This window comes from Lontra canadensis, unplaced genomic scaffold (genome assembly GCF_010015895.1).
Source record: "Lontra canadensis isolate GAN:19392208 unplaced genomic scaffold, GSC_riverotter_1.0 scaffold17, whole genome shotgun sequence".
NCBI classification, from domain to species: domain Eukaryota; kingdom Metazoa; phylum Chordata; class Mammalia; order Carnivora; family Mustelidae; genus Lontra; species Lontra canadensis.
The window spans coordinates 1950435-1973736 of NW_022631011.1; the positions used below are offsets into that span (position 1 = coordinate 1950435).

The 23302-nt window shown below is 43.2% G+C and overlaps 1 protein-coding gene across 2 annotated transcripts in view; it reads left to right on the forward strand.

Moving 5' to 3' along the window:
- EPG5 (ectopic P-granules autophagy protein 5 homolog) overlaps nucleotides 1–23302 on the forward strand; it is a 100512-nt gene that overhangs the window by 48123 nt on the left and 29087 nt on the right. For both annotated transcript variants that reach the window (XM_032859492.1, XM_032859493.1), the window contains 9 exons: nucleotides 1213–1335; nucleotides 2231–2397; nucleotides 3210–3431; nucleotides 5218–5341; nucleotides 8095–8239; nucleotides 9843–10014; nucleotides 11565–11727; nucleotides 19367–19509; nucleotides 21707–21863. In XM_032859492.1, the coding sequence (XP_032715383.1) occupies nucleotides 1213–1335; nucleotides 2231–2397; nucleotides 3210–3431; nucleotides 5218–5341; nucleotides 8095–8239; nucleotides 9843–10014; nucleotides 11565–11727; nucleotides 19367–19509; nucleotides 21707–21863 (1416 nt within the window). The remainder of the gene's footprint in view (nucleotides 1–1212; nucleotides 1336–2230; nucleotides 2398–3209; nucleotides 3432–5217; nucleotides 5342–8094; nucleotides 8240–9842; nucleotides 10015–11564; nucleotides 11728–19366; nucleotides 19510–21706; nucleotides 21864–23302) is intronic.

Below are 23302 nucleotides of genomic sequence, written 5' to 3' on the forward strand. Positions count from 1 at the left end.
GGCTGGCTCAGGATCAGACAGCTCGTGGTCAGGCCTGGTCTGCCCGACTGCAGAGTCTGCCCAGCAGTGTGGTTAAGAGCGGACACTCGGGGCGCCTGGGTGGCTCAGTTGGTTAAGCATCTGCCTTCGGCTCAGGTCATGATCTCAGGGTCCTGGGATTGAGCCTCACCTCGGGCTCCCAGCTCAGCAGGGAGTCTGCTTCTGCCTCTCCCCCTGCCTGTGCTGTCTCTCTCTCTGTCTCCAGTGAACTAAAAAAAAAAAAAAACCCACACAAAACAGACACTGGAGCCAGACGGCCTGGGGCTCAGTCTGCTCTTTGTCTGCCCTGTGCCTCAGCAGCTTGCTTACGTCTCTGTCCTCAGTTTCCTCCGCTGGGGAACGGGAGTAATGACTGCACCTGCATGTAACACACTCAGACCCGTGCTTAGTCCAGCCCCACTGCACGGACTCGGTGTTGGCTGCTGTTGCCATTGTGAGCAGCGGCAGCGGCAGCAGCTTTTTCTTCATTATTACCCCTGTCTGACTCTGTGTGTCCGATTATGTCCCCGATTCATCACTTCCACCACTAGTGACAGACATCCTTCAGCCTCCTGTCGGTCTGGCCTCCTGCTCTTCCTTGTACCTCTTGTGATCAGCTGCAACACTACTCCTTGCTGTTGCCCACCCATGTCCCTGGTGTTTCCGCCTCTCTGACTCTGCCTCACCCGGTCTTCTTGCCAGTCCTGCCTTCACCTCCGTTCTCCATGCAGAACTGTCTCTGGTGTGTCCGCCTCGGTGATCCCGCGCTCCTTCCGCCAGCTTCCCATAGCCGCTGACTCCTGATTCCGTGCTCACCACCTCTCACTTCGCATTGTAGTTACTTATGCATTAGTTTCATCTCCTCAAACAGGTGGAAAACTTCTGGAGGGCGGAGCTTAGATCTGGCTCTCTTTCCTGTCCCTTGTAAAATAAATAATTATTGTGTGAACAAACATCTTCTTTTACTGAAGGGGCATTTTTGAAGGAATTTAGCATTTTTCAGTGATTTGTTTATTCTAAGTTTGTATCTGCGACAAGAACAGTGATAGGTGTAAGAACTCTGCTAATTTGGGGAACCATAAATATTTGTTGATTGAGATACCTGGCAGAAGAGATGTGCATTTGTAGAATATCGGGATGATTTGATCTGAGCGAGCTGCTCATTCCGCTTACCCTTACCTGCTGTCCTTGTAGGTTTGGTTCGCCTGGACAGTACTGAACGTGGAATCCATCTTTGAAGAAGACTCCCAGCTCCGAAGAGTTGTCGAAGGGGAATTGGTTATAAACTCTGCTTTTACCCCTGACCAAGCTCTGAAGGTGCAAAAGGCCGATGTGCATTTGAGTGGGAGAAGGTGGTTTATTGATGGATTCATCTAATAGCTTTTGAACTTGGGTGTTTCCTTTTGTTGTAAATGTTTGGCAATTACAACATCCAAACCAGTTCTTAAAACTGTATAATTGAAGCGTATACTTCCTTTCCAAGCTTTATTTAGCATAACGTGTCACCACCTAATGATTGAAGTCTGTGTTCACGCATGAGTGCAGGGGTTTACCCTCGTTTTAAAACCGTTTGCCGTGTGTGTCCTGTGCATCAGTCCCCTGAAGAGCTTGTTAAAAATCAGATTCCCGGACCCCGGCTTTTGAAATTCTGAGTTTCGAGGTCTGGAGCGGGACCAGGAATTTGTTTTAAAAACTCCCTAGCTGATCCTTAGGCTCACTGAAGGGAAAAAAGACTGGGATGAGGCTTTAGAATGAAAGACCTATGTTAGGGTCTCCTAATAGAGACTTGGCTTTTGGGTTTCAGATCCTGTCAAGGAGTTTATAATTCTTGAAAGTTCTTTTCAAATCTAAGTTTTCAAGAGCTTGATAATGTTTGACAGTAAAATTGACTTGATTTTCCTATCATTCTGCTTCCTTAAACTGTGGTGTTTTGTGCACAAAGGCCTGGAAAGGCATGGAAATGAGGTAAAATGTTTAAGACATATTCCAGTCTGGGGGTGTCTGTGAAATGTTTTGACAAAAAAAAAACTGCCCCACACGTTTCACTACCAAGGAGGTTGAAGTATCAGCTAGTGAGTTGGAAATAGGACTTTTTTTTCTTCACTGAATTGAAAACAAAATGTTCAGGGTTTTATTTGGATCATTTAGAAAGAGCAGACTATCTGGAACTGTGATCATATTATGGCTGCTCAAAGCCCCTCTTCTTTTGTAGAAGGCCCAGGCCCAGCTGAAGCTTCCCATCGTCCCGTCCCTCCAGAGGCTGCTGATTTATCGTTGGGCCCACCAGGCCCTTGTCACGCCTTCCGATCACCCTCTTCTGCCTCTCATTTGGCAGAAGTTCTTCCTCCTGTATCTTCATCGCCCAGGACCGCAATATGGGTACGGTACCCAGTGTTGTTGTGTCTGTGAACCTGTTCTTGACTTTGCAGTCTGCTCTCATGCTCATTGTGGCCTGTGAGTTAGAACCATCCTCCAACCTCTGGCTAGGAGTCTGCCTCTTCCTGGTTCACACTGATGAGACTAGACCATTTGTGAGTTTAGGGTATCTTGTGGCAGCTCCCCGGGTGAAGGCAGCACCTGGAGCTGGGCACGGTGTAGCAGAGAGCTCCCGGAGCTCAAAGGGAGCGAAACTGCCCCAAGCAGGCTGCGCGTGTGACTGTTGCGGTGGCCATCCAAGCGGACCTGTGAAGGGCAGAGCAGATGTGGACAAAGGCTGGGCAGTGCCTAGCAGCTCTTGGTTCTGTGCCTGGGGGTGTCTGACATTTCCCCTGAGTATGAAGGGACTCTGGCCAGCTGGACCTGTCCACTATTCCTGACTGTGTTCTCTGGCTTCAACTCAGTTCCTAGCTCACCCTTGGTCCCTTACCTCAGTCCTTCAGAATGTACAGATACTGGTTCTTAGGCTCGTCTGTTTTCTGCTAGCTTGCAAGTTCTTCTAGAACACTGTTTTTATTCTCTGCCACTAAGTGGTGATAGTTTCTTAAATTTGGGTAGCATTTCATTCTTTTTAAAACTGCTTTCACATGCACCATGCTTGTGGGAGCCTCATACGAACCACTGAGGTAGAAAAAACAGGTGTTGATTTAATGTGGTATATTTCTAGCCACTGAATTGTCTATTGATTGCAATTGTGTGCCACATGGAAAGAGCATCTTGGGTTGATCTTGTGATGTGTGCTTGTATTTTTTAAGGTTACCTATAGATGGTTGTATTGGAAGAAGGTTTTTTCAAAGTCCTGCTCATATCAATTTATTGAAAGAAATGAAGAGGCGCCTGACCGAGGTGGCCGACTTCCACCATGCTGCGAGCAAGGCCCTCCGCGTCCCAGCAGAGGGCAGTGAAGGGCCGTCTGCCAGCCAGGCGGGGACCCCAGGCTACCTGACTTCGCCGGAGCTGCACGCGGAGCTTGTGAGGTGGGCCATGGTTACTGAGCCATCTCTCCTGTCATTGGCAGCACCGGGGACACTGCTGGAGCAGCTGTTTGGTGCGACAGCCTGCCAGATGTCATTCTCTCAACCCTGTTGGATTTTATAAAGAGGGTGGTTTGCGCTGGGTTTGCATGGGGTAATGCTTCTTTTCTGTGTTCCTCATGAGAAGGGAATCGGCACTTTGGATACAGCTCTGTCAAGTGCCTGGAGTCTGAATGGAAGGTCTTAAACCAGAGGGCTGATGTCCTCTTCTGTCTCTCTATGTGATAACAGAAACCAGAACAGTCGGTCACAGGAGGTAAACATTTAGTCAAGCCCGCCAGCACAGTTCTCAAAAGGAAATTCATAAGCAAGGCAGGGTTCTTTAAGCGAAGTTCTTACACCTCTTGGAATCTGCCTGGGGTAGGGTAGCAATCACCCAAAACTGCTTCTAAAATTAGGCACAATGTAGGTAGCCCCCAAAGATTAAGAACTCTGAAGTAAGTGTGGTACCTTTGACACAGGTCCTTTACTTTTCATTTATGCTTGCCATAAACCAGGTATTAGTCTTCTAAATAAGACTTAATAAAAATGGCTTCTAATCATTAGCCCTGGATGCCAAATGTCTTGGTGAGGAAACCAGGGGTTTTGATCCAGTGCTGAGGCTTCAGGTTTGCCTGACCTGAAAGCCCTCCAGGCTATCTTTCTACCTCCGAGATGATTTCCCCCCTTATCTTGCTTGCTTAAAGGAAAACCTACTTTTAGCCTGGTTTAAGCAGTGGGGAGGCTTAATCTTTGAACATTTAGATCAGCCAAGAAAGTTTGATGTGTGGTTCTGCCTCTCGTAAACCCCCCTTCCTTTGGCATATTGGTAAAGTAGCCATCTAAGTGAGTCAGAAGCTGGAAGAGAACCCCGCGCTGGCCTCCTCCGTGTGAGTGTGAGAGCCTCAGGGTCCTGTCCGTCTTCCTACACGGGCTGCCCTGGAAGTAAGGGAGGTGGTTTTCCACGTTACTGAGCAGAGCCAAGCCACGCACCTCCCAGACCCCGCCCTGCAGCTTGTGTGCCAGACTCCTCTAGCCTCGCCTTGCTGCAAACGGCTGCTTAAAATACCGGTGATCTTAGCTAAATGGATTGTGTTCCTTGCAGAAACAAAGCAAATAAAGGAAACATCATTAAATTTTTTTAAAAGTTTTTCCTGGAAAATGGAGGGTTTTTTTCTCTTTTTTTAGCCGGGCTTTGTTTTATTCCTTGTTAATGGGAACAAGGTGTACACATGCTTTTGGGTTCTGTTTGTGATTTCTTGAAGCAAGAGGGCGTCATTGAGCCTAAAGCTGGCAGGTTCCTCCATTGCAAAAGTTTAAGATGGCTTTTAGTGTTTTCTCTGAAAGCGAGACAGTGTGTTTTTTGGAATGTTGTTTAAACTTTTCCAACCACTGAGGCTCACTGTGACTGGATTGCCAAGATGGAGAAACTCCAAATTCAGATCCTAGATCTGTGTTAAAATACCTCCTCTGGTCATTTTTTTCTCTATGTTATATTTATGTAGACGCTAATAAAAGAGTTCACAGAGCTTTTTCCTCACAGCCTTGTTGTAACAATTTCTGCATCATATTGTAAGGATTTGTGACCTTCCTCCCCTGCTGGCCCATGCCTGCGGTGGTGGTTGGAAACGTTTTTGGTATTACGTGCTTGTTACTTTTATGTAGTAGTGACAGTGTTCCTAGAGATGTAAGAAATTCATTTGCCTGCATGTCTTTTTGTATTTTATATAATTCTGTCTTTTTCTTTCAGGCTCTTCAATGTGTATATTTTGTGGCTGGAAGATGAGAATTTTCAAAAAGGAGATACCTATATCCCTTCTCTACCAAAGCATTATGATATTCACAGGCTAGCCAAAGTGATGCAGAATCAGCAGGTAATACTACGGCAATGTCTCTTTCAGTATACCTGACCGTGATCGAATAGGTCACGGTCATAATCTAACGTTAAAACCACTTACTGATATGGAAGTGGGGCCACAGGCATGTTCAAGAGGTGTAACTGGGGTATAAACCCTGAGGAGGGCAGAGGGTGCCAGACAGGTGAACGGTGGTCAGATTTCTAAAGGCCATATATATGGCTTTCTAAAGAATTTGGATATAGTTCTGAAGTGTTTGTTTGAAGAGGCCCCGAAATGGCACGAGTGATTAGATAAGTGGATGAATTTAAAGTACATTGAAGAAGAATCAGTAGGATCAAGAGGATTTTCAGATAAGATACACAGATGGGATTGATACAGTAGTAGGATTGATTAGATACAGGAGGACACCCAGATTTCTAGCTTGGGCAGCTAGAGATCCAGAATACTGGAAGAGGAGGTGCTAGAGGGAGTTCAAGGAGAATGCTCTGTCCAGGATTTGGTAGGGAGGGGATGTGTAGGTCTAGAATAGAAATGGGGCAGTATAGGGAATGTGGCTGTGATGGTAGTAGAGCATTTAGATTGAGAAGAGGACTGAACGAAACCAGAGAACCCTGAGAAGTAACGACATTTAGGGCATAGAGAAATAAGACTGACAATACAGGGCCAGAGAAACAGGAAAAATAAATAGGCAGTCACGGTGCCCTGAAATTCTTTGAGTCAATTCCGTCTTTATCTCCTCTTTATCCTTCACATGCCAAGGCCTTAACCTAAGAATTAGTGTGTAGTTCTGGTCAGTGGTTTTAAAAGTTAATCATAGCTCCTTGGCTCTCTGGAATTTATCTTGGTTCGCCTTTATTGAGAGAATTTATAGCTTTCTTTCTTTCTTTTGTTTTTTTTGTAAGTCTTTGCGATTTGATTTTTTAGCTCCACTTTTTGATCTGTAGTTCACATGTAGAGTTGTTCTGTGTTATTGTGGTTTCTGAGACATCTCTGCTTGCCCGCTGCTAATTCTTAGTGTTCTTAGTTATTAGCCCCTGTCAGCCGTTATCTAGCATAGAGGCAGACAAGGTGACGTTAGCGACCCCACTTGAAAAAGGTGCGTATACACAGTAGGGGGGACTGGTACAGTACTACAGTACCCCCAACAGTTGTTGGGGGCTTCTAGAATTCAGGCTTGTGATCAGTATGACTTGGGAGTTTCTCCTCTGAGTCTGGAATGCCTTGTGTCATGGTGTGGACATGGTTTAGGACTTCATGGCAGTGCGCTCATTGAGAAACCAGAGACATTTGTAGGGTTAGAGGAATCCTCTAAACAGTTAAAATCAGAAAAAAAAAATTGTTTACGAAACGATAGTCCGTGTCTGATCACCCATTACTACTATTTGCTATAGTTTTTAATGTTTGTGGAGAGCTGGCATTTCTTCTAATTAGAGACCGTCTCCCTTTCTGATACGTACTGATCACCAGAGTAAAATGGACATAGTGCGAAATACGCAAGACAGTTCATTGGAGTGTGGGAAGAGAATACTGAAACTTCCATTTTCTCTCATTTTACCTGTTATTTATTTTACTTTTTATAATAAGAAAAATTTGATCATACAGAAAAATGGAACAGTGCAGCACACACGCCCTTGTCCTCCCTCTGCCTGCTGTGGACCAGGTGTCGGATTTTATCTATAGCCCGTCCACTCCCTTCACCCATGTTATCTCAGAACTAATCCTAGAAAGCATTTGATACATAAAAATTTCAAAGAGGAGGGTTTAAAAAGTATTACAACCCAATAATATTTATGTCTGGAAAATAGTAACAGCAGTTTCTTAATAACAAATACCTAAGTAGTGTTCCAGTTTCTGGTTGCCTCATATAGGTCATAAAAGTTTTATTTTCATTTTTACAGTTTGAGTCAGGATCCTCATATTGTGGTTGGTTGATAGCTCTTAAGGATCTGTTTAATCTACTGGTCCTCCCCATATTCCTCTTGCTCCCCCAGTTTGTTTGTGGAAGAAACTGGATAGTTTGTTCATAGAGTTTCCCCACAGTCTGGACTTCACAGATTTTATCTTTGCTAGTGTGGTTTAATATGTTTCTCTGTCCTCTGTATATCCTGTAAAGTGGTATTGGGACCAAGGGCTTCATCTAATCCATATTCAACAATTTTCAATATATTTGTTATTTATCTCTTTAAAATTTCTGGTTTTTACCAGTGTTTTATAATTTACTAGCTCAGTTCTATGTGTATGTAATTATAAATGTACAGTTGGTAGGGCTCTTAAAATTATTTTTTCTGATCTCGGTGTATAATCAAACACCTACTCTCTCTCTCTATGTGTATAATATATATATATGTGTATATATATATATATATATATACACACACACACACCACACACACACACAAACACATAATTTTTAAAGATTTATATATTTGAGAGAGGGAACATGCATGCATGGGAGTGGAGGGAGGGTCAGAGGGAGAGAATCTTCAAGCAGACTCCCTGCTGAGCACGGACCCTGATGGAGGGTGAGATCTCATGACCCATGAGATCATCACCAGAGCTGAAACCAAGAGTTGGGTGCTTATCTGAATGAGCCACCCAGGCGCCCCTGTTAGCGTCCATTTTAAATGTGATTCATGCTAATACTGGAGAACTTGGTATGGATTGCCCTGTGCTAAATCTTACTGGTCTACTTTTTAGTTAAATATGTAGTTTTATATGTCAATATGTGATTCGTCTGTGAAAGTTAATGTCCTGTGGTTCAATTCTAGGATCTGTGGATGGAATATTTGAACATGGAGCGCATACATTATGAGTTCCAGGAAACCGTTGGTCTGTGGATGCAGGCCACACTGGAATCCCATTCTCCACCCTGCAGCTTTTCAGTGCAGCTGGACGTCACTGATCCTTTGTTGGGTGAGCTGAATGAGCATCAGCCCCCTTGAGTGAGTGAATGAATGAATGAATGAGGGAATGAATGATTGAATCTGAGCCATTGAGGGTTAAGGTTTACACGGTATATCCCTCCGGTGAGAATTCTTTTTAGGAGTTCATTGTTAACTTGTCTACAACTTAGGGTTAGGTTCAGCTATGAGTGAAAGAAAACTCCAGAACAGTAATGGCTCAAATAGGATAATTTTTCTGTAAAAGAAGTTAGAGATAGGGAGTTCAGGCAGTAGCTTTAGTCCTGGCCTAAAATGTTGCTTGAGAGAAACTTGAAGGAAGCTAGGAGTCTTTTCCAGTGATGACTATCCAACTTTGTTACATTCTGTGCAAAGAGTAGTTGTTCTAGTGGAAAAACCCCGGCTCTACAGGACGATCCCTCACTTGACCTGTTTGGAATGTTAAATTCCATCTGTTTGGGGTGCAAACAATACAGGTCTTTTTGTGCCAACTAAAATCCTGGCTATTAAATTGTCTTAAATTTTCTTAAGAATAGAAAATGGAATGCTACATCTGGAATGAAGTTGGAAATTCATAGTAATCCCTTAAGTATTTGTTGACCTGACTTACTGACTTGAGATTTCCTTGACCTCTCGTATCCCATGTTATCTTACTTTTGAAAAGTGTCAGGTCTGTGGCAGCATTTTTCTTCGTGTTCCTCAGTCCCCACCTGCTGTATGGTACGGGTTCAGTGCAGTACAGACAGAGGGTGGGAAGGTAGGAATTTATTGGATACCTGTGTGACCTGTGGTCAGCTCTGTATTAGGTATAGAAATAGAAACATTGAAATTGGATTCATCAGCATGGGACCACATGCAGTCGAGTACAAAGTTGGATGGACAGATTTGCCTTTCTTACACAGCACCTGATTTCTTATTTGGACTCTTTATTGAGTGAATGAGTAAGTGAACAAATGAATGCATGACAGTATAACTATGAAATAGAAGTTCTGTGGGAGTTTATGCCCATGTCTTTGTTCATTTTAACTCTGCTAGTCTCACCCCTCCCATTCAAACTTCGGCCCAGTTTAAGGTTTTTTTCACTCTGCTATATTCCTTAACATCCATTTTTTTTTTTTTTTCTTATCTTCCCATGAGACTTATCTGGATGATTGCATTAAACTCTTAATGGGACTGCCCTTTCCCTAGTCCATTGTCTGGTGATAGCTACCATCTTTCTCAGGCTTGTTGAGAGCTGTTCACTAAATCTCCTTTATACGAGTATCAAGTCTAGGCACTTTAGCATGTCACACAAGGCTGTGTAGGGTAATAATTTAAGATCATGAGTTTTAGCTCTTTAACTCTCATTAAGGCTTTTCGGATAGGAATTCTGTTTAATCATACCACGTGCTTGTGAGCTCCTAGCTCCTGGTAGAATAGTAATAACTGTGTGGGGGCTCCCTCAAAATTTGTAACGGAAGATAATGATTTTATTCAGGCCTCTGATGGTTTGTATAACTATTCTGTAGGTCTTCAGCATTCTTCTCGAAGTAATAGGCCAAGGCTTTGCACCCACTTAGTATGTTATTACCTCGTAGTAGCCATTACTCAGTAAGTAGGACTTAATTTTCTTTCAGCTAAAGAAAGGGTTTTAAGTAACTTGCGGAAGCATGAGGCTCCCCAGCCTCCCCTTGATCTGCACCCAATGAGGCCTCCTGTGCCAGTCATTTCCTCAGCTGCGCTCCTGAGTCAGAAGGATGCCACCCGGCTGGTGTGCACGGACCTGAATCTGTTGCAGCAGCAGGCCAGGTAAGACTGAGACTCCCAGGGCTGTGCCTCTGTGCTTCCTGCTGTGACAGCTTGGATGACGGAGTGCCTAGAAGGGCTTCCTCATCAGCCTCCTCTCCATGAGGATAATTTGACCAGACTGGCCCCGTCAGTTACCTCAGCTAGCCAAGGTGTGACAAGTCTTCTTAATTTGACATTGAAATGATGTGGTGCTTACATGGATGGTAAATTTTACATTTCCTGTGGTGGCATTTCTGAGTGTCAGCAGTGCCAGACAAGTGTTTCTTAAGCTTCTCCTGAGAAGACTTTCTGATACTGGGAAGATGGTGTTGAAAGGGTATCCAGTGAGATTGGCTTTCTCTTGTCACTGCTGTGCTCCTTAAGTCTTCATGTTCTTTAGCAAATTGCCACAGGCACTTGATCAGAATGCGGGCAAGTCATTTAGTGCTCTGAGTTAAAGTAGATACAGAATGACCAATTCTCGAAGGTTTTGATTCTAGCTTGCCGTCTTGAGAGGAGTGTGTGGAATAACTCTGTTTTACAGAGTGAGAGAGTCTTATCTGTGCAAACACCACGGGAATCTGTCTCTTACTGGCTTTGTTTCCTTGGCTGTTTCTGGTCCTGGCATTTATTGTGTGTGTGTGTGTGTACATCCCTGGCCCCACCAGTGCATGTGTGCACACATACACCACACACACACGTGCCTGCACAGTAATGGAACAGTGTGGACACCCATGTACACCCATGTAAAAAGTTAGCTTCCTCCATCTGACAGTCCAGTTTGAGTTGCTAATACCCAAGAAATCACTGGTGCTTACAAATAAGGTTCCCCTTTAAAAATGTTTTAAGTGGGGGGGGCGCCTGGGTGGCTCAGTGGGTTAAGCTGCTGCCTTCGGCTCACTTCATGATCTCAGGGTCCTGGGATCAAGTCCCGCATCAGGCTCTCTGCTCAGCAAGGAGCCTGCTTCCCTCTCTCTCTCTCTCTCTCTGCCTGCCTTCCATCTACTTGTGATCTCTCTGTCAAATAAATAAATAAAATCTTTAAAAAAAAAAAATGTTTTAAGTGGGGGCACCTGGGTGGCTTAGTCATTAAGCGTCTGGCTTCAGCTCAGGTCATGATCCAGGGTCCTGGGCTCGAGCCCCGCATCGGGCTCCCTGCTTGGCAGGAAGCCTGCTTCTCCCTTTTCCACTGCCCCTGCTTGTGTTCTCTCTCTTGCTGTGTCTCTCTGTCAAATGAATAAATAAAGACTTTTTTTTTTTTAAGACTGCTTTAATCAGGATGAGAGTCTCATTTGCTCTTGTGTATTTAAGGGTCTGTGTAAAAACCGTCGTTAATGTAATACAGATTCTAAATGAAGCTTCATTCCTGGCTAAAAAGTCGTCCCACTTGCCCTTCATCTCTTAACTTTCTTATTAAGGAGAAGAGAGGGTTTACAAACACCTTTGGTCTTTTGTTCCTGTAGAATGCTAGGTCTTGCTTTCTAGTGTAGGCCGGGATGACCAGAAGCCTTTATCACTTACCATGAAACCTTTCCTAAGCCTTTCTTCTACCTCCTGATGATGTTTTCCAGAACTGCAGCTCTTCGAGAATCTCAGCAGGTTGCCCTGGATAGTGAGCTGTTGGACACAATGCCAAAACAGTACGTTAATAGAGAAGAACAGACCACGCTACATTTGGAGTGTAGAGGCAGTGGCGGTAAGAAGTGCCAAGGAGCAGCCGTTGTCACAGTTCAGGTGAGATTGCTGAAGCTTCTTCATGATTCACAGAAGTTTTCATTTGAGTCCCTAATATTAGTATGTTGTTGAGAGAGGCAGCAGGAAGTTCACAGCACATGATTCATGTCCCAAAACATTTAATAGTTTTGGGGGGAGTGATAAGCTCCCACAAGGAGCTAACTGTGTATTTCCGTAAGTGCTGATGTGTCCTGCAAGGCAGAAATTCATAGAAAAGCAGAACTACCGAGAAGATCTTTGTGAGAGAGGGGCTCACGCTGACCCCTAGAAGACTGCGATGCTGACGATTTGGAGTCACTGGGAAGGAATGTGGGAACGGAGTCCTCTGGACTCATTTAGGGGGAGCTGGCTAGGTCAGTCTACTTTAGGTGGTTTCTGGCTGCGTTGTTGGGAATTCACACTGGAAGGGCTGAGATTCGCGTCGGAAAAGAGGATCACTTGAGGGCTCCTGCTGTGTGCTCTGGCCAGTGGGGAGCTGCTGAAGACAAATGAGGAGGGCCTTGTGGAAAGCAGGTCAGTTGGGTGGAGCTTGCCAGCAGGCAGAGGAAGAGATGCGCAGCTTTAAGATTAGGGTTCCACCGCCTCTTCGAGTCAGCTTCTTGAGTTGGAAAAACCGGGTCAAGTTTGGTCTTTGGGTATTCCTGTTATCTTCAGGAAATAAAGGCACAGAGTAGTTAAGTCACACACCTGAAATGACAACAACCACTGAGTGGCAGAAGCAGGAAGGCTGGGGCAGTGTGGGTGCAGAGCGCGAGCTCCTGACCCACTGCACCCGAGTCCTTCTCCAAGGGACTTCAGGGTCGCCAGAGCTGGGAAAGGAGTGCTCGGAGATAGGTTGCCTGTTGCCTGACTACATTTGCACAAACGTAGCTCTTCTTTTGTTAACTTTTAGAAATTAGGGACAATTTATTTTACTGTCTCTTGATTATCTTTCAGGAATTTCTTTTCGTGCTAATCCACATTTGAGCAGTTCTAATGTATTCCTCATCAGTGTCCTTGGGAGCCTGTTTTCTCTAAAATGTCTTCTCTGAAGTCACTTTTATACTTGTATTTTTCATTACCTTCAAAATTTGTTTCTGATAAAATAACAGCTTCATAGCATCTGAAGTTCAGAGATCTGATCTGAGAGACTTCTAAACACTGAGTAATGTCTTTGGCCAGCCAGTTTATAAAGTTAATTTTTTTTTTTTCAGTGTAATTTTTCCCAGTTACTAATACTTTAGTAAGACTAGGTAGGAGCATTTAAGAAGATCACTTGCCAAAGTGATAGAGCTGGAAGACAAGTCTGTCAATTTCGGATGGAGTTTGAGTTGGTGTGAGAAAAGCTGAAATGTATCCAGTTCTAATTAAAAAGGGTGTCTTCCAATCTGTGCTTTCATAAATATGGTATTTCTCCATATTTTGGAATTATATCTCTTGGCCAGGCAGTTAATTCTGTGCAGAGAGGGGAAGTCTCCTAGGATGCACTTTTGTAAGTGACTGGGTGAAGTGAGTACAAAAATGTTTCCCTAGCTCTGTGAAAAGTTGTGAATATTTGCTGCTCCGGCCAAAGAACAGATCCCTTTGCCTGACCTGTTAACTCTCAGGGTCTTGTGGTGGAAAATACCACCAGGCCAACTGGGGAGCTCTAACTCCCAGCCTGCCAGCGACTTGGCGCTTTTCCTTTTCAGAAATAGTCTTGATTTATCTGAGTCCTTGAATTGAAATTTCTTTACAAACTTTTGCTTTGTTGATTCTGAAATAGAAAGGTGTACCTTTGCTAAAATTCCTTCAGAGTGATCTTGATTAGAGGGAAGTTGCAAAGAGATGCTTTATGAGAAGAGTTAAAATGAATATGGCTTAGATTTTATTTTATAGACAACTAAAAATACTTCTTTTTTTTTTTTTTTCAAAAGAAAAATTGGTAGATGCTAAGATTGTGTGAAGAAAGGAAGGAAAAGAAAAGGGACAGGGAGGGGAGAAAAGGAGATTTTATAGAAGTCTAAAGAATTTGAAAAAATAGGTGTGTTTTCTGGTCATAATCTCATTAGAGTTACCCAAGTTTTCTTAAAGCACGCTCTGATTTTCTGCTAGCCTTACTAGTTTGCCCAGTGCAATGCCTTCTGGTTCCATTTGGGAAGACGTAGAAACTTGGGAACCCTCATGGATGGCTCCTAGAGGTATCAGTATTGACACAGTACAGTATCTGCTTCAGCCATTATTTTGCTGGTAATGCAGATCTGCCTGGGTGGCTCAGTCGTTAAGTGTCTGCCTTTGCTGAGGTCATGATTCCAGGGTCCTGGGATCAAGCCCCACACCCGGCTCCCTGCTCTGTGGAAAGCCTGCTTCTCCCTCTCCGACTTCCCCTGCTTGTCTTCCCTGTCTCGCTGTCTCTCTCTCTGTCAAATAAATAATCTTAAAAATCTTAAAAAATTAAAAAATAAACTTAAAAATCTTAAAAAAATGTGAGGATAGTGAGCAGCTTTTGTAATCTTATTCAAGTAAGATTTCTTCAGAAAATTATATGGCAATTTCTATATTTCTAGGATAGCCTAGGTTGGTTGATACTTCCCGGAATTGAGGATAATAAATTTGTTTGGCTACTCATTGATAGCTATGAGAAGATAGAAGAAAGTCGAAGCTCTAGCTGTCATGAAGTTAGGGCATTACTGAATCACTGCAAGTCAGTCAGATTTACTCTGAGTTTTACTCTGAGTCAGAGATTGTGCTTGAGTCTGAAGCTGTCTCTTGCACAAATTCACGACTTTGGTTATGGATGTTGGGGTAGGGAAGGTGAGTTCTGACTGCTTTGGACTCATCACAGAACTGCCCCTGGGAGAGCACATGCTGTACAGAAGGTAGGTTGTTATTGTTATACGTAGAATTGTGGCTCGTCTGTATCTCTACCTCCTTTTTATTCATGGCTATATCCAGTAGTTTTGATCCTGTTGAACATTATTCTGGGATCTGGCTATGCTGAACATCATGAAATGTCTTCTGGTCACTCCAAATCAATAGCCACTTTGAAGTTTCTCTCCGGCATTTCCTTTTTATCAGCTTAACCCTTAGTTTGCTGGTTGTGCATGGCACTTCCCCGATCCCCTTTGTCATTGTGACATTAGCTGCTTTTGCCTCCTGTTTGTATTGGAGTTCCTAATCTAGGATGGGTGTGTGAATGGTCTCTAGTGGGTCAGTGAAGCCCCTGAAAGTATATGGAAATTTTTTTTTTCTGGAGAGTTCATAACTTCAGTAGATCCTCAGTAATCCATGACCCCCAAAGGGTTAAGCCAAATATTGATGACTCCCATTCTGCTTTTCTAGTCAGAATTCTCTAAGTTCCAGACATAGATTTCCACTTGCCTATATAACATTCTGTGAGTGTCCATAGATACCTTCAACTCAACAGGTCCCAAACTAATCCCACTTTTACCCTCCAAACCCTGTTTTTCCTGTAACAGGAAATGGGGACCTAGGCGTCAGTATCATCGCCCCACCCTCATACTTCCCATCTAGCTACTTTCCAAGTCCTACTGGTTCTGCTTCTGAAATGATTTTACATTTGTTTCTTTCTCTTTGTTCCTGTTGTCCTCAGGTAGCCCCACATCGCTTCTCCCCTAAATCATTACGTAAGGCTCCCTTTCTATAGCCTCTCACCCTGTCCAGTCTGTTTTCCATTCTGCCACTGTTCATCCTTTTAAACACAATCTTATCACATTTGCAGGCTACCATCCAACATTGGCTCTCCAGTATCTAAGAGGAATAGGACTCTTAGGACCCCCCCCCAACTAATCTGTTCTTGATCAGTTTCTAGTGGCATCATTTACCCTTTCCTGATCCCTAAACATTTTCTAGCCACTCAGGCTTTTTCCATTCTCTAAACATGACAAGCATGTTCCTACCTTCTCTCTTAGGCATGTGCTGTTACTTGTTGTCCCACACCCGTTTGTGAGCTCCTTCCCCTCATCCTTCCATTCTTGGTTCAGTCAGTACCTCCTGAGGCCTAGCCCCTCCTTGAGGCCTAGCCCCTCTAGTCAGATTGAGGTATTCTGTTCTCTCAAAGCAGCTCTTGCATAAATGCTGTCGTCACCTGTTGTCTTTCCTCCCAGTCTGTGAACTCCTCAGGAGTAGAGTTCCTGTCCTTAGTCATCTGTGTTCCTGTACCACCTAGCATGGCTCCTGGCACATAATAGGTGCCCTTTCGTGGCCCTGTATTTGTCCGTGAAAACTACCAGCAGATCTTTCATTAGGTCGAGTTACAAGTTGTTTGCATTATGATTACCTCTGTCACTGTGACTAGATTCTGAGTTCTGTGAGGGCCAGGACCTTGTCTTAGTTCTGTTTCTGTTGTCAGTGGCTCACACAGACATGCCGTAGAACTGCGGTGTTTGAAGGAACAAACAACTACAGATTTATACACTTCACAAGTGAGTTCCCTGATTTTAACTACCCTCGAGAATTTTGTAGATATTATTTGGCTGGTAGTTGGAACTTGTTCGTACTAGAAATTAGCAGTCACTCTTTGATTGTGTTTACCTTAGGCCAATTTATTGCTCAGTTGGCCAACTTAATGCTTTCCATAAAAAATCTCAACTTAACCAGCACATTGTTTCACTTTTTACTCTAATACAAATTCTCCTGGCCGTTCAATCTCAGAAAGTGATAAGGATGGTCATACTTCAGTACACTACATTATCTCTTGGCTTTGTTCAGAGTACTTCTTACCACTTGCAGAGATCCTCTCATATCACTTGCTGGGGCACTCTCATGTTCCAGGTAACATGCTGATGACTGCTTACATTACCTCACTTAATCTTCACTAAATGAGGGTGAGGAAACAGGTTCAGAGATTCCCAAAGACTTGCTGAAGTCACACAGCTAGTAAGTGGCTTAATTGAAATTTAAGCCCACATCTATTTAAATTCAAGACCCATGCTTTCCCACTCAGTATTGGAAGATGAAGCCATTTGCTTTTAGCTGTTTCTGCTCCAATTTTAGGACTAGCTGTATCATTTTGAGTAAGCTGATCATCATCAAATCTCATTTAAATTAACAGGTGTACCATTTTCTCTCTCTGAGTTGGTGTGATTGGATCACCTTCTCTTTCAGTGATTAAAGAATTCATGGATTGGATCCATTTTAAAAATCAACTTCAGGGGAATGACTTATTTTAAATACAAATTTTAGATTAAAATGCATAAGTATATTTTAAATGGCTCATTTATAAAGGTTTCAAATTATATCATAAAAATATTTTATTGCTTCATAGAATTTTTCTGTGAGAGGAAAGCCCTGGAAATTTCCAGCCATCTGCAAATGTTTGAACTATGTATAGCTTGTTTGGGATATACAAAAGCCAAATATATTTTATGGGAAGTGAGACGTGCTGCTTCTGCAGTTGTCTCACCCAATAGTAGCCTGATATTCCCTGAGGAAATGGGGATGATTTATAATATTATAATAGGGCTCCTTTTGTTGTACTGTGGCATTGTGGGGCATGTTTGCCGGACCCAGGATTGATTTATTATCATGTGAAAAATTTGGTCAATTCTAGAAATGAAAGATGGAAAAGACCCACTGAAGGCTTCATAGTATTGTACCAACTTGCTTGCTTTGTCCAGCTTTTACATCGCTTTGTCTCCTCACGGTGACTCAGGCGGAGGGGCTGCCAGCACGCAGCTTTGTTGTGTTGTCCGCAACTTCCGGTGATTGTGAGCCGCCAGGCCCTCAGCCCCTCTTCCGTCTTCGTGAGCAAAGAAAACTCTCCATAGAGTTGGGAACAATGAACAAAAACAAGTAGACTGGGAAATAATGATCATTTTGAGGTGTTTTTGGTGAGAATGTTGCTTTTCCTTTCTCTTGGGCACTAGTAGTTTCCACAGCCTGGGGTGGCAGTTCTGAAGCTCTAGTTACTTGGTCTCATGTCTGCATTTCCCAATCTGGGAACCTCTGTCCTTCTCTCTTATCCATTATCTTTCCACTTCCTTCATCCTCACTGTCTTCCTTCCCCCCCTTAGATTCTTTCCTTTCCACCCTGTTTGGCGGCCTTCTCTCTCGGCCAGCCAGCCTTGTTGCTCACTCACATGACTGGGGAAGCCCATGTGAGGAGAATGCAGGGTGTAACATTCCTGCCTTCTGAATGTTCTCATCTCTTCAGCATTTTCTGCTGTGCCTGCAGGATAAGTCCAGATTCCCTAGCCTGCTTCAAAGGACTCCCTCAGGACAGGACCGCGGCTGCCTGGAAAGACTGCTGTGTGCTATCCATCTCTGACCTCCCTCCCAGGCTGGGCTTCTCTTTGCTGTCTCTTTGTCCTCCAGTCCTCCACAGTTGCTACCTTAGTTCTATCTTTGTGTTGCAGCCGGGTATGGGGTACACCGTGCATCTATTCATATCCAGTAAAGGACATTAGAATGTACGAACAAAGCAGTTATCACATAGGTCACCATCAGTTAATTAGAGTAAAGGGATATTAGCAATCCCCTCAAATAGGAAAGATGTAATCTTAAATAAAGACTAATATTTTAAATTGAAATAGATTTGGGTAGGGGTTTTTTTGTTGTTGTTTTTTTTTAAGCTCAGTAAATTCTCCTTTGTCACATCTTTACTGAGAACGAGTAAAAATTTTATTAGAGATGAGCTTTCAGGGACCACTGAATCAGTCAACTACCCTTTTGTAGGCATACAGCTGATGTGTGCACTTCCTGTATTTTATCTTATTTTGTTGTTTGTTTTATAATTGTATATCCTGTGATGCCTGGGTGGCTCAGTCAGTTAAGCAGCTGCCTTCGGCTCAGGTCATGATCCCTGGACTCTGGGATCAAGCCCTAGGTCAGGCTCTCTGCTCAGCAGAGAGCCTACTTCTCCCTCTCGCTCTGCCTGCTTTTGCTGTCTCTCTCTCTCTCTGTCAAATGCATAAAATCTTAAAAAATAAATAAATATAATTGCATGTCCTTTCTTCCTTTCAAAATGGCAAGTGTTTTTATCAACAGCATCTGTGTCATGGTCTACACATGAGATGTGCAGCCTTAGTGTTTTGAGTTGAACTGTGTGTGATGTTGGGTGGGGAGAATGGAGAGGAGTCAAGGCTCTGGGGAAGGTGCTCGACAGAGGAGGGGTGTTGTGTGCTTCAAGGGAAACCTCAGCGGTAGAAGACACAAGTCTGTTTTTCATGAGAGCTGGGGAGTCCAAACACAAGTGACAGAGAACATATCCTACAAAAGTCAGTGATAAACTGACTCAGGTTTGATTCTTCATGAAAAACTGAGGTTCTTAAATAGTTTTCTTTCTTTTTTTTTTTTTTTAAGATTTTATTTGTTTATTTGACAGAGATCAAAGATCAAGATCAAAGGCAGAGAGGCAGGTAGAGAGAGAGGGGGAAACAGGCTCCCTGCCGAGCAGAGAGCCCAATGTGGGGCTCAATCCCAGAACACTGGCATCATGACCCGAACTGAAGGCAGAGGCTTTAACCCACTGAGCCACCCAGGCACCCCTTAAATAGTTTTTTGACATGTTTTTTTTTCCCCACCCCTGTCCCATTCATCTGAGAATTTTGAGTTATATTAGTTTTAAAATTCTTCATCAAATACTCAGTATATTTGTAGTATTTATTCTAGAAACATAATAGGAACCAAGAAGTCTGTTGACCATTTAAATTTTTCTTAGTTTGAAGGTATGCATAAGAATGAAGCAATAAACCAGCAGCTTCATGTTTTGCGAAAAGAAGTGAAGCAGTTGCAAGCCGAAGCTGCTAAACCACCGTCACTTCATGTTGTGGAAGCTGCAGTCCACGCAGAAAACTTGATTACGTAAGTTTTGAGGGCATTATTATTTAAAATTCTGTTTTGTTATTACTTTTAGTAATCCTACCCACCACCACATCCCCAGGCACCCACTAATTAAATTAGTACAGGGATTAGCAAACAATGGCTGTTGGACCAAATCTGGCCTGCCACCTCGATTTATAAATAAAGTTTTATTGGAACACAACCATGCCCATTTATTTACTTCATGTGTATGGCTTTATGCTGTGATGGCAGAATTGAATAGTTGTAACAATTTATGGCCCATAAAACATAAAAATATTTACTGTCTGGTCCTCCATGGAATAAGTTTACTGACCCCTGAATTATGAGATGACAGCATATTGAAATTCAGACATGGAGTTAAGTTTTAGATTAAAGTTATATTTACCCAGAAAGTCATCGTTGTCAACTCCGATCGCCGAGCAGAGTTTGAAGTGGAATTGCTCAGGGGAAATGGGGCTCTCAGGTGTAGTTGTTCTCTTGCATTTAGCTATTATGGTTTTTCTCTTGGAGCTTCCGGCTTACACTCAATGTCCTCTTCTTAAAGCCACCAGGGCATGACTTGGGAGAGGGGTTGACTCTGCCTTTGACTTTAAGGTAACTCCACATTCTAGAACCAGCAACTAATCCCCCAGTAGACTGGGGTGGTGGTACAGAGGAGAGCATTGCCGTCCCTTTTGTAGGTTGGATTGGGGGACCTGGGAAGAAGGAGATGAGGCTAACAAGGAGTTTCTTTTACTAGCAAAGGAACTCAAAAGAGTATGAGACTTAAAAGAGGTATCCTTATTCTAGGGTCTTAACTCTGTACAGAAATCTTTTTCAGTGTTTTGGATTTTAAAATTTAGAGAAATCAGGATTCTTGTTTTTAAAAATATGTATTATGTAAGGAAAAACTTTCAAAGTGAAAGAATAATGTATTAATGTATTAGGTAAGGAATATACAAAGTGAAAGAATAATTTATATGAATTACATATAAAATATGAAAGGATAATTTTGATAAGGGTAAGAATGTTAATACAGCTGATCCCTGGGGCACCTGGGTGGCTCAGATGGTTAAGCCTCTGCCTTTGGTTTAGGTCATGGTTCCGGGGTCCTGAGATCGAGTCCCACATGGGGTTCCCTGCTAGGCGGAGAGTCTGCTTCTCCCTCTCCCTCTGCTGCTCCCCTTGCTTGTGCTCTCTTTCTCTGTCAAATAAATAAATAAAATCTTTAAAAAAAAGAATACAGCTGATCCCCAATCCTCCAGGAGGACATAAAATCATTTCTGTGTATTAAAAATAAGTGTTGATTGGGTTATGGATGTTGGGGAGGGTATGTGCTATGGTGAGTGCTGTGAGTGTGTAAACCTGGTGAGTCACAGACCTGTACCCCTGGGGCTAATAATACATTATATGTTAATAAAAAATAAAAAATTTAAAAAAAGTAAGTGTTGGGCCAAGTTGGAAGATACTTACTCCATGGAATATTTTAAAGATTTTATTTATTTATTAGAGAGAGAGAGAGAGAGAGAGTGTGTGCTCATGAGTGGGGGGAGGGGCAGAAGGAGAAGCAGGCTCCTCGCTGAGCATGGTCCATTCCAGGACACCCAGATCATGATCTGAGCCGAAGGCAGATGCTTAAGTGACTGAGCTACCCAGGCACCCCCACCCTATGGAATATATATATTTTTAAAGATTTTATTTCTTTCTTTATCAGAGAAAGAGCACAAGCAGGGGGAACAGCAAGCAGAGGGAGAAGCAGGCTCCCTGCTTAGCAAGGAACCCGATGGGACTCGATCCCCAGGACCCTGAGATCATGACCTGAGCTGAAGGCAGACACTTAACTGACTGAACCACCCAGGTGTCCCCCTCATGGAATATTTTTAAAGTGACATTTGTATGGAGCTCTGAAGGACTCTTAAGAATATTGCCCGAGGGGCGCCTGGGTGGCTCAGTAAGTTAAGCCTCTGCCTTTGGCTCAGGTCATGATCTCAGGGTCCTGGGATAAAGCCCCGCATCGAGCTCTCTGCTTGGCGGGGAGCCTCCTTCCCTTCCTCTCTCTGCCTGCCTCTCTGCCTGCTTGTGATCTCTGTCTGTCAAATAAATAAAATCTTAAAAAATATATATATATATTGCCCGAGAAACGTAGAGTACCAGAGAAACACTTGTGAGTCTGGATTGTCCTCCTGTAGACCAGTGTTTCACCTACATTTTCCCGCAGGGCCTTAGTGAATGCCTACAAGTTGCAGCCTACCCCCGGGGCACAGAAGGTTGGCATTAGCCTCTTTTTTACGGTTGTGGATTATGTCTGTGATGAAACTCAGCGTCATCCTCCCACAAGGCAGTTCTTTACATCGTGCATTGAGATCTTGGGCCAGGTAAGGTCTCTGTGTGTTTTTAGCCGTATTCATGTACATTGTGTTCCTGTAGCGGCCTCATCGGTTACGATCAGGGGTGACTTCAGGCTTACATCACAGAGTCGGACTCTTTCGTAAGTCAGAAGCCCTTTGAACTGTTAATTTCTCTCAAGATGTGATTAAAATTGTTGGTATAGAATTTTGCTTCTCAAACAAGAGATACAAAGTTATTCATATTGGAAAGTCTCTGGGGAGACATCACACTTGCATACACTTTTGGAGTTGTTAACCGTAACATGATGAATCTCTTTATTGTTTATAAAACGCTCTCTAGTCCATCCTCACAGTGACTATGTGATCGATGCCGTTCTCATTTTAGAGATGAGAAAACTGGTCTCCAGTAGATGAAATGACTTGCGTAAAGAATACAGCAGGTCAGGGGCACCTGGGTGGTTCAGTGGGTTAAGCCTCTGCCTTCGGCTCGGGTCATGATCTCAGGGTCCTGGGATCGAGCCGTGCATCGGTCTCTCTGCTCAGCAGGGAGTCTGCTTCCCCCTCTCTCTCTGCCTGCCTCTCTGCCTACTTGTGATCTCTCCCTGTCAAATGAATAAATAAAATCTTTAAAAAAAAAGAAAAATAAAAAAAGAATACAGCGGGTCAGTGCTGGGGCTGAGCCTGGATCCCAGGTCTTCTGCCATAGCAGTCTGTGTTCACTCCGCCTCCCCGCTGCTGCCTCCCGGTTGCTGTTCTCGGTCCCTGTTTATTTGTTTACTTATTTGACTTAACTGTTAAATATATGGATATTTAAAAATGCGAGAGCAATGTATCCATGCATATTTATGAAATATGTCCTTGAGGAAAGGAAAGCCACTTGATGGAAAATGTGTAAACAGCAACCAGGTACTCTCACCAAGTTGCAATGGAATGAGTACTTAGTTATTGGATACTTATAAGGAGGTGGTGCAGAGCAGATATTAAGATAGATTTTTTAAAGTTTTCTTCCTGACTTTAAAATTGATGTGTGCTTATCATGAGATATGCAGACAGTATAAAAAGTATAAAGAAGAAAAATTTCTCAGAATTCTAACCTCCTGAAGATACTGGTTACCTAGCTAACATTCTATTATAGTTTGTCTTGTGTATGTTTGCATGTCAGTGTATGTGGTGTGCCTGTGTAGAAATGGTACCGCATTCCTGCATATAACTAAATAGATGGGGATAGACATATATACCCAGAAATGGGCAAGTGCTGTTTTGTAACCTGTTTTTCATTCAAACACAACTTTTAGATACTATTGTATGTTAACAAATACAGACTGATCTCATGGTGTTTAATACATGGTGTTCCCTGGTACCCATACGTTGTGATGTGTTGAGCCCGAGCCCTCTGGCTGGCTATTCAGGTAGTCTGTTTTGCTGCAGTGAGCCCGAGATAAATATTCTTTTTTTTTTTAATATTT